Consider the following 11,843-nt stretch of genomic DNA (forward strand, 5'->3'; position numbering starts at 1 on the left):
ATGTCATGGCCCAGTCACAGTTTTTCCCCAAAAAGTGCAACTCTACGCCTCCACGTCACAGTCACCATTATCTATGGTCTAAGGACTACTTTACTACTACTTATTGGGAAGGAGGATGCAATTGAAAACGTCAGTTCATGGTTGAAAGACGGATCATCAAATACTGTAGACATTCTTAGTATTTATGGTATGGGTGGGATTGGAAAGTCAACCTTAGCCAAATATATTTATGACTCATATTGTCGCGAGTTCGATACAAGCAGCATCATTGAAGATATTAGTAGGAAGTGTGATGGAAATGTTAATGGATTGCTTGATTAAAAAATCAACTTTGTAATGATATTTCAAAAGCAAGTTCAATTCAAGTTCATGATGTTTCTGTAGCCTCTAATAAAGTGTTGATAGTTCTTGATGATATCGATAGTATAGACCAATTGGACGCTTTACTGGGAAACAAAAGTTTTCATGAAGGAAGCAAAATCATTATAACGACGAGGGACATGTCGTTGACAGAGAGGTGTGAACTATGCAAAACGAAAGCTGAATGCAGACATACAAAGTACCTACTTGAACACTTATCTGACGAAGCATCACTAGAGCTTTTATGTCTTCATGCGTTCAATGGTGAAGACCTTAAAGATGGCTATGAAGAGGTTTTAGAGGATATTTTGGAGTATTGTGAAGGACATCCATTGGCTCTCAAAGTTTTGGGCAAGAATCTATATAATCGAGATCTTTCTTATTGGGAAGGCTGCATAAAAGAACTAAAAAAGGACTCGATGGACACGTTTCCCGTGTAAATAAAATCTTGAAAATGAGCTTTGAATCTTTGGAGTCCAAAAATGACAAGGAATTGTTTAAGTATATTGCATGCCTTTTTGTTGGGATTGATAGAGCTTTGACAGAAATGGTGCTACATGCATGTAATTTAAACACTAGCACTGGGATCGAACATCTCATCGACAGATGCCTTCTTCGTACTGGAAGGAATGGTGTGTTTGAGATGCATTCATTAATTCAAGAGATGGGGAGATATGTTGTAGACCTTGAATCTGAGAATCCAGGGAAGCGTAGTCTATTATGGCGTACTGAGGACTCATTTGAAGTGTTGACAAAAAAGACGGTATGTGAACAAAAAGTCTTGTAATTAGTAAAAATACTTTTATTTTTATATATATATTATTTTATTTTAGTTCTTAATTTTTCTGCATTTTTTTCTTTTTAGGGTACTAGAAATATTAAAGCTCTCAACGTTCTCGAGTGTGGATCATTACTTGAGCTGGAAACAGATGCATTTAGTAACATGGATAATCTGAAGATATTAGAGCTCGAAGATGTTCTCCTCAAAGGCTCTTATGAGAATTTTCCAAAAGAATTAATATTTTTGAGCATGGATGTTTTCCCTTCTGAATTACAAATGAAGAAGCTAGTTGCTCTTGACTTGTCTTATAGCAATATCAAATGTTTTGATGTCTCCACTAATAACATGCTACCACCTGGAAACAAGCAAAAGGTAGTTTGATCGATCCACTTTAACTTTAATTGTTCTTAGATATATGTACAGGAGTCATTAACTGATAATTATACCATTTGAATAGGTGAGTGAATCGTACTCAAAATATAACAGGTTGCTTGGATGTTTGAAGATTCTTGATCTGAGGCACTCTTATCAGCTTCATACTCTTGGTGGTTTTTGTGAACTCCCTGCACTCGAGATGTTGATTCTTATAAAGTGCACGAGTTTGGTTGAAGTTTGTGAAACAATTGAAAAATGTCATCAACTTGTCTACATCGATTTCAGTGACTGCAACAAGTGTAGAAAGCTTCTAACAAATATCGACATCTTAAAACACGTCAAAACACTATACCTGGATGGGTGTAATATGAGTGAGCTTCCATTTGAGTCATCGAAGAAGGTAAATAATAACTTGATTGACCTGAAGTTACAGCCATCTTCCTCTGCCACTGTCGAGGCTATAATACCGAGGGATAATTTGTCAAGTAATAATAATTTGTCTTATTTCTCAAGCTCATTAGTAACTTTGTCGCTTTCAAGTAATAATTTGTCATGCGTTGACTTTCCCATTGACTGGAGTTTCCTATCCTGGTTAACATATTTAAGGTTGGATGGTAATCCAATCGTTTCGATGCCTAGCTGTGTGAGAACCCTTCCAAACCTAGAGAGTCTTTATATGGAAAAGTGTGATATGCTGACATCAATCGAACATCCTCCACCTACCTTAAGATTGTTGGTGTACACTCATTCTAACAGTAATACTAATTTGCTACGTAAAATGTCATTTCATCCAGAAATGTCCCAACTACAGTTACATATGGATTTGTATCCACTAGCTCGTTCGTCCATTGAAATTGAAGGTGTGGTCAAAATCCAACCTATGGCAGGTGTCGAGGAAGCTGTATAACATAATTTGGGGTGGAGAAATTTAGAGTTCACTAAAACAAGACGCGTTGGAACTTCTAATAAAGATACTAGGGAACCAGAGGGATCTCAAACCCAGGTTTTGTCTTGTTAACCATATCTAATTGTGAGTATATGATCATGTATTGATGCTTGTAACTGATTAAGCTGCTTTAATTGTAATTGTCAGATGTATTATGAATTTGGAATATTTAGCACAGTTTATGGTGGTGAACAAATGCCAGATTGGATTTGTGAGGTATCAAACGGGGGATCAATATCATTGATCATCCCTTCATCTCCTAAAAAACTCAGCGGATTGAATTTTTGCTGTGTGGAAATGCATCAATCTTCACGTGCTTCAGCATCCAACCAAATGAGAGACAACAGACTACACTTGCCAATTATTGAAATTTTTAATATAACAAAAGACACCAAATTGAGCTACGAGCATTGTATTGAAGAAGAAGAAGTCAATGCAGGTGGGGATGAGTGTGTAACATATATAAGCCATTGGATGTTTACAGTGAGGGAAATGGAACCTGGTGACCATGTCACTATTAGCACGTTAAAAGATGCAGATAATGAACAACTTATAAGAGAGTGTGGGGTGAGTTTTGTGTATGACGATTGCAACATCAATGAAGAAGAAGAAGAAGAAGAAGATGTGTTGTGTTATTACAAATCATGGAATCATATAATTGGTGGTGATCTCTCCTCTTTTCTAACAACTTTCGGAGACTACTTTCTGAGCCATTGGTATTTTGGGAGATCTTTGCGTCATTACTACTTAGTTAAAGGTAGATCTTTAATTTTCATCTCAACACTTCTTAGTGAACAAGTAGGTGATCCGTATGAGTTATTTTGACTTGTAACCTGACACAACATAACAATTAACCATTCGTGTATCGCTTTTTACAGAACATGAACCATTTTTAGAGCTTTCTCACAAAAGAAGTCCAACAAGCTGGTTAGTGCAATAGAGGTACACTTTACAAACACTTCTAAAGTTAATATCATGAATTAATAATCAATCCTTTTTTTCTTCTTGCATGATGTTACTGATACAGCTCATGGTGGAGTCAACTCTAAAGTCAACTGTGGAGTCAACAATCAAAGACCTAAACGATTGAAGATACAACCAAAGTGGACTAGTGACTATCAATTAAGTTAGTTTGGTTGTTTGTAGTTAATGGCTAAGATTAGCTGAAGTCAAATGTATAAATAGAAGTCGTAACTGTTGTATTGATCATCGGATTTAAGTAATCAATTGGGGTTTTCAAACTACTACCGAAGAGTACTTTCTGTTCCATTGGGGTTTTGGGCGATGTTCACGTCAACAGTTCTTAGTTAAAGGTAGATCGTCAATTTACATCTCTGCACTTCTTAATGAAAAAGTAGTTGATTCGTATGAATTATTTGACTTGTATCCCGACACAACATAACAATTAACCATTTATTATGTATCACTTTTTATCAGATGATACATCATTCTTCAAAGCTTTCTCACAAAATAAGTCCAACAAGCTAGTTAGAGCAGTAGAGGTACACTTTACAAACACTTATAGACTTCTAAATTTAATAAGCCATTGGATGTTTACAGTGAAGGAAATGAAACCTGGTGACCATGTCACTATTACCACGTTAACAAAGGCAGTTCCTGAAACAAGAGAGTGTGGGGTGAGTTTTGTGTATGATGATGTAAACATTGAAGAAGAAGAAGAAGAAGAAGAAGAAGAAGAAGAAGAAGAAGAAGAAGAAGAAGAAGAAGAATACAAATCATGGAATCATATAATTTGTGGTGATCTCTCCCCTTTTCAGTTAACTACTACCAGAGAGTACTACTTTATGTGCCAACGGGCTTTTGGGCGATGTTCACGCCGAAGCTTCTTAGTTAAAGGTAGATCTTCAATTTACATCTCTGCACTTCTTAATGAAAAAGTAGTTGATTCGTTTGAATTATTTGACTTGTATCCCGACACAACATAACAATTAACCATTTATTATGTGTCACTTTTTATCAGATGATACAGTATTCTTCAAAGCTTTCTCATAAAATAAGTCCAACAAGCTGGTTAGAGCAGTAGAGGTACATTTTACAAACACTCAAAGACTTCTAAATTTAATAACATGAATTTATAATCAATTCTTTTATTTTCTATTGCAGGATGTTACCAAATAACCTTGTAACGTATGCAAGGAAATGACAAAACCAAAACAGCCTTTGGCTTATGAAGAAGATTGAAGAAAAGTAATAATTGTTGTGAATACTGCGAAATGTGTACCTGCATTTTGCTTTTTACATACCATGGAGTTTATAATTTATGTATAGTTGTTACATAGTACCACATTAACGACCAAAACTATACAGAAAACTTGATGTTGGCTGCTACTGCGATTATGTTTTCGTTTACAACTATTACCAAACATAATCAACATTACACAGTTAACTATATAACAATTTAACAAACATAGGCATTGTAATGTGGTACGTCATACTTCTTGGCTGATCTCATTCTTTTTTTTTTCTCTTTCCTGCTACGTTGTTATGATCTGATATAAAAAGTGTTACAACTGATACACTTTATTGTATCGCTTAAGCTGTCTAAACTTTATCTTCAGGTGGAAATAGGACTCTTTAGGCTGTTGATCGAGGTGCACCATGTGCTAAGACGAGGAAGCGAACGGCATAGACGGGGCCCATCAAGAAGGCCTTTTTAAGTAAACTTTTGGGAGGGGAACCGTTTTTATAACTATTTGGTTTCGTAAGCAACTGTTTAGACTGATGAAAACTTTGTTATGAGATTATAGTGTGGCTTGATGAGGCTGCAGATTTGATTTGATATATTATCCTTGATATCGGATGTAGTTGATAAAAACTCGTTCTCGTTTTGTTCCTCAAACTTTAGTTTTTCCTTGCATTCTGGAATATCAATCAAAATCAGTGTTAAACCAAAATGAACATAGCAGCAAAACTAAAAGCAGAAAGAAACAACATTTCAAATCACTTGTTTCTTGTATGCAATATGAATGTGTGTGCGTTTGCTTTTTTTTTTTTGAAGGCAATGCAAAATGAACTTTGAGTAATGCCAATTTCCTAAATATTACACATTTACACTTTAATTAATATGAATGTATGAAGTTAACTGTACAAAATAATAGCATTAAATTATCAAGCATCCTTCTACCAAAAGTACCACAACTGCTACTACTCAAACAGAGGATTTTGTTTTAATTGCGCCGATTCATAGGTACGTCGGTAATGCAACCAATTTTAATGGGTTGTTACTATTTGTAACCATCAAATCCAGAAACGAATAAAACTGAAAATATTTTAATAGCAGGTGAATCTTTTTAATTGACAGACGAAAATATTTGGTCTGTAAGAAGTCACTGCTATAACCACTGGCTTGTCCATAGAGTCGTACACGGTGTCATCAAAAGCAGTCGCCTGCTCATTCCACAGGGTGAGTTTTTACCATGTCTTGGATGAAATTAAAGAATTTCAATAGTCAATTTAACTGTTTATTCGAATTTCGCATTTAATCACAGTTGGTGATAGGTAACATAAAAATACTAACCTCAGGTTCTTTAGGTCAATTCTTCTTTTTATCATCCGGCTGTGTATCATAGTGCCTTTGTCATTATAACTCATGTTCACCACTATAGCAGTCCCCTGCAATCATAGAACAGTCAATAGTGAACCTTTTTTAGCCACCACAAAAACAGTCAATAGTGAACCTTTTTTAGCCACCACAAAAGTTAAAATTTGCACAGTATTAGATCATATGTGCATGATATATACTGACCGTCTGGTGAATAAGCATCAGGGCAGGCCCGGAAGAGGTGCAACATGTTCACTGTACAGGGCCCAATTTTTTTAGGGCCCATTAACTTCTTTTATTTAACAAAAGTTATTACGCCCAAAGTATTATAAGAACAAAGAATAATAATATCCAAGTCAATAGGCACAACTTATTTTCATTTTGAGTTACTGGCAGGAGCTTTTAGTTTTATAGCGTATATTTCATCGTTTATATACCGATGTGGGATGGATAAACACTAGCTTAAATAATTAGATTCCAACTAAATTTACAAACGGATAAACTAGAAAAAACACAAGCTTAGATTCCAAATAAAACACTAGCTTCTTTCGTTTTTATAGTGTATATTTCCTTATTCATTTATGAAGTTTTTAATTATACTATATGGGAAAATATTGGCTTCAGTGGTATGCAACTAACTTTGCTACATACTTGCATTCAAAACGTATAGTTTTGAAGGTTTTTGAGCTGGTCTAATTTTGTTTTGTTCCAAAAAGTTACAGGGTATACCACAGATTAATTCTTTTATATTCCTAATATAAGTGATGCTAGCTTGGATCATTGATTATTAATAGATATTTCTTTTAATATTTTTATTCATGAAGTTTCTATGTATATGTAGACATAAGATAATAAGATGTTATTGATATAAGTGTGTATATGATGGTAAAAAGATGTGGTCAAACAATACTCGACTCGAGTTCAAACTCCTAAAACATAATGTCTTATTTGTTTATGAGAGGGCCTCTTTTTTTCCGACTCGCTCAGAGCATTGAAAAGTATAGGACCGGCCCTGGTTAAGAGCATAGGGGCCTTTTTTTTTCGTCTCGCTCAGGGCCCTCGAATTCTCGGGACCGGCCCTGATAAGCATACAATAATATCCGGTTGGTGCTACTGCGGAGGGGTTTCACCCGGCCTGAGTTGCTTGAGAGGTGTGATTTGCGCCATGCTGTGATATCCTGAAAAGTTAGTGCCAGGAACCACGAAAAACAGCCGCTGTTACACTACAACAAATGAGCCCTTTCCAGACGACATTTTGCGACGACATGTCGTCTGGAAAGCCCTATCCCGACGACATGTCGTCGCTTATGTGTCGTCCCTAAATCCTCGTCGCGAAAAGGTTTTCCCGACGCCTATTTTGCGTCTATCCCGACGACGGTGGGACCCACTTTGACTGACATAGTCAAAGATCAAGTGGCTCCTTTCGCGACGACTTTTTGCGACGGCATGTCGTCAGACATGAAAAAGTCAATTGTTGACTGATTTTGACATTTTTGGTCAAAATCACCTTTCGCGACGACCCTTTTGCGACGACATGTCGTCTGGAAAGCCTGTATTAATTTTTTTTTACAGCAGCTTCAAAAAACCTGTTGTCCAGCCGAATTCGTCACACAAAATACAATTTCTGCCCAGATATTCAAAACAAAAAACATACCATAATATAATAAATATAAATAAATGTAAATGATAAACATTTAAAATAAAATCACAAATTTCCTGCGATTACCACGATGGCTATTCATTACACACATAATTTACATGATCATCATCATGTTTGGGAGTTACAAAATACGATAGCGGGAGAATTAGCAAAAGCTATACACAAAAACTATACTCAAAAACTATAAAGTTGTTATAATTGAGTGCCTTTAACTACATAGCAAAAAATATACACTCAACCGGTTGTAAGTTGCTAGCAGTTATAGCTAACCTCGCTTCCTCTTTGTTCATGCACCTCCTTTGGCGGAATCCTGGGGAAGTGGTCAAAGTACAATATGTATGTTCAATAATATAACATAAGAATAAAATATATTGTTGTACAAAATGAAAATATAACCAAAATCAATGATTTCATAAGATAAGGAAATTGTTACAAATGAAATAAGGATGAACTCATTACCATATCTGCCTCCTATGCTCGAATGTCTTTTTATCAGTTAACAAAGCTACACAATGAGGCACAAAAAAAGAAACTACTAATCTTACACAACGAATGAATATGAAGAAATCACACAATCAGCTGTAAAAAAATTGATTAACAACTTTGTGCTTCTCAACGTTATCAGTTAAATGCTTTAAAGGGCTGCAATTGTTTTATCATAAAAATAAAACAAAATGTTTCAGTTTGAAGTAAAAACTTACTTTGAATGGTAGCAGGCCGAAGATAGTCTGCTTTATCGTCATCTTTATCATAAAAATAAAATCTATCCATTAAACCAATAAACAAAATGAATCTTAAAATCAGAAACAACAATCTTCAACAAAAAAAAAGGTGGACAATATATCATAAGTAAAATCTTTGTAAAATATCAAAATTACCTTTTCTTTCAATGGCATGCTTCTGTTCTGTTTTCATGCCATTAACATCTTAACCAAATATTTCAATCTTTCTAGTTCATAAACCTGCACATTTGAACATACCCACTTATAATTAACAGTGAAGAGATTACATATGCGAACAACAATTATGAAACAACTATAAATGATAAACATAAACACTCATAAATCTGCAAAATCTAACAATTCTCTAACTTTAATCTATAATAAATTAACTAAACACAATTCCTAACTTTAATCTATAACAAATTAACTAAATAAAGACCTAACTTCATAGATCTAACAATTAAACACATCCCCTAACTTTAATCTTTAATAAATTTACTAAACACAAATCCTAACTTCATAAATCATCACAAAACCGCAAGAAACAAGTTAAAGCATATGGATTAAGCCTCAATTGCAAAAAAAATTCGGATTAAGCAACAATATCTCAAAAAATAATAATAAAGAAAAGAAAACGATAGAAAAATCATACCTTGGAGCGGATTAGAGGAGAAATTGGTGGTGGAAAGCTAAAAAATTGAAGAAACCTTCGAATTTTGATGAAAACCGCCGAAGTGTTAGAGGATTTGTAGGTTTTTGTTTGTGTGAAGTGAAGGAGCAGAAGGCAGTAAAGGGGATTTGATTCCAGTACTTTTCCCGACGACCCTTTCCCGACGACAAGTCGTCTGGATCGGAAATTTAATGAATTGAATTTCGTTGACCGGGCATCTGGAGGGAAACGAAAATTACCTGGAGGGAAACGAAAATTTATTGTACCTTCTATCCAGACGACATGTCGTCGGGATAGAGCTAACTAATTATAAATTAATTTTAAATAATATAAATTAAAGATATACTCCGTATAAAATATAAATAATATATAAATATAAAATAAATATTTTAAACTAATTATATTTAAAATTATATTATTATTATTATTATATAATAATCATTTATATAAAACCTATATATATATATATATATATATATATATATATATATATATATATATATATATATATATATATATATATATAATTTTGTGGTTAAATTTTTCATATATTTCGTCGTACAATTTCCCGTTACATCGTTGTTGTCGTTAAATTTTATTGACATTTTGTCGTTATATTAAACCGTCACTTATCATCATTATATCGGGATTACGTATAGGGTTTAGGGATCACTGCTAAATTACACCATCACTTTCCACTGTTACATTACGCATTACACCGTAATATTATACCATTATATTACACCGTTACATTCTACCATTATATTACACCGTTACATTACACCGTTAATTTAATAACCATTACATTACACATTACACCGTAATATTATACCATTATATTAGACTCCTACTTTAATACTCTATCATTACATTATCTTACATTGGGTTTAAGGTTAGGGTTGACTTTTACATTACACAATCACATACCACCATTACATTACTACGTGGACATTCTTCCATTACATTATACTGTAACTTTCTACCATTGCATTACACCTTCACTTTCTACCACTATATTACACCGTTATATTCCACTTTTATATTACACTGACACATTCATGACTACTACATTCCACCGTTATACTACACCTTCACATTCTATCATTACATTACACCGTTACATTCCACTGTTATATTACACCGTCATATTCCACTACTACATTCCACCGTTATACTACACCATAACTTCTACCGTTACATTACACCGTAACATTCTACCATTACATTACACCATTACATTACACAGTCACATTGTACCATTACATTACACATTCACATTCTACCATTACATTACATCGTTACATTCTACCATTACATTACACCGTTAATTTAATAACCATTACATTACACATTATACCGTAATATTATACCATTATATTACGCTCCTACATTGATACTCTATCATTACATTACATTGGGTTTAAGATTAGGGTTCATTGTTACATTACACCATCACATACCACCATTACATTACAATGTGAAGATTTTGACCATTACATTACACCGCAACTTCCTACCATTGCATTACACCTTCATTTTCTACCATTACATTACACCCTTACATTCCACTGTTATATTGCACTGTCACATTGTACCATTACATTACGCTGTCATATTCTACCATTACATTACAGCGTTACATTACATCGTTATATTCCACATGTAACTTCTATCATTACATTACACGATTACATTTTGTCATTACCTTTCGTCGAGATTAGTATCCTTTTGGCGGGTAACTTTTCGTTAAAAATCTTTGGTTGAATATTCTTGGCGTGAATATTTTTGAAGGGAAACAAATGGCTGGATTTTTTGGTGCCAAAATCCAACAAATTCGATCTATTTATACAACTGCAACCCTCACCATTTACATCTACTCAATTTGTAATGGTAGGATGAAAAATAATTTTCCTTTTCTTAATTCATAATGATGAACTACTGTGGATGTGGCGAACATGCAATTATCCGAACATCTTGTGTCCCGTAACCAAATTTCTTTTTTCTAAATGTTGTTTTAAATTAATTTATCTTCATTAAAAAGGAAAAAAAAATGAATTGGATCAATGCCGACGACATGTCGTCGGTAAGTTGGGCGGGAATTATTTTCCTGGTAAGCACCAAAACATAAAAAGGAAAAATAAAAAATGGTTGGCATTCCCGACGACATGTCGTCTGGAATGGTTGGCGGGAATTTTTTTTTATTTTTGCCGCCAAGACATAAAAGTGAAAAAGAAATCGGTATCTTAATAGCGACGACTTTCCGACGACATGTCATCGGGATAGGTCGGTCAACAAAAAACTACGAAAAGTCTGTCAAAGAAGTGAATTTTTTGTCGTTTTGCGGTATTAATCCCGACGACACATGTCGTCGGGAAAAGTGTCGTTGGGAATGTTCACTTTTCTTGTAGTGTTAGTACTAAATATGGCTAACCTGCAGAGACAATTTCATGGGGCAGAGATTACATGGTAATATGACAACTACACTATTAGCACACGTATATATTTAGCACATGTATTAGTCAAATATTTTTGTAACAGAAAATAATATCTCGGATGTATAGTTTAGATATAGGAGATAAACACATGTGAATATTATCTCCTGAAATAGCTGATAGTCAGTTTAGATAGGAGACTTCTAGACTAGTGATTAACATGTATAAATACGTATCATCAGAAGATAATAAGATCATCGAATATTTCAATAACTTACATGGTATTGATATCGATCCTCTCTATCTTTTCATCTCTTGTTATTCCCTAAATCACA

The 11,843-nt window shown here is 34.1% G+C and overlaps 1 protein-coding gene across 1 annotated transcript; it reads left to right on the forward strand.

Moving 5' to 3' along the window:
• LOC139875027 (TMV resistance protein N-like) lies at positions 1 to 5,140 on the forward strand. The gene is made up of 10 exons (XM_071862413.1): positions 1 to 289; positions 385 to 796; positions 895 to 1,123; positions 1,226 to 1,513; positions 1,599 to 2,417; positions 2,610 to 3,260; positions 3,359 to 3,389; positions 3,490 to 3,588; positions 4,023 to 4,099; positions 5,042 to 5,140. Exons 1-10 carry the CDS (start codon positions 1 to 3, stop codon positions 5,138 to 5,140), a joined length of 2,994 nt encoding a protein of 997 aa, XP_071718514.1.
• The last annotated feature ends 6,703 nt before the right edge of the window (positions 5,141 to 11,843 follow it).

Source organism: Rutidosis leptorrhynchoides, chromosome 11 (assembly GCF_046630445.1).
Source record: "Rutidosis leptorrhynchoides isolate AG116_Rl617_1_P2 chromosome 11, CSIRO_AGI_Rlap_v1, whole genome shotgun sequence".
NCBI lineage: Eukaryota > Viridiplantae > Streptophyta > Magnoliopsida > Asterales > Asteraceae > Rutidosis > Rutidosis leptorrhynchoides.

What these genes read in the sequence shown, in the direction of transcription:
- LOC139875027 (XM_071862413.1), top strand. Translation starts at nt 1, where the DNA reads ATGTCATGGCCCAGTCACAGTTTTTCCCCAAAAAGTGCAACTCTACGC. An exon ending in TCGATGGACACGTTTCCCGT is followed by an intron (nt 797 to 894) that starts GTAAATAAAATC and finishes TGGGATTGATAG; the next exon opens with AGCTTTGACAGAAATGGTGC. An exon ending in CACCTGGAAACAAGCAAAAG is followed by an intron (nt 1,514 to 1,598) that starts GTAGTTTGATCG and finishes CCATTTGAATAG; the next exon opens with GTGAGTGAATCGTACTCAAA.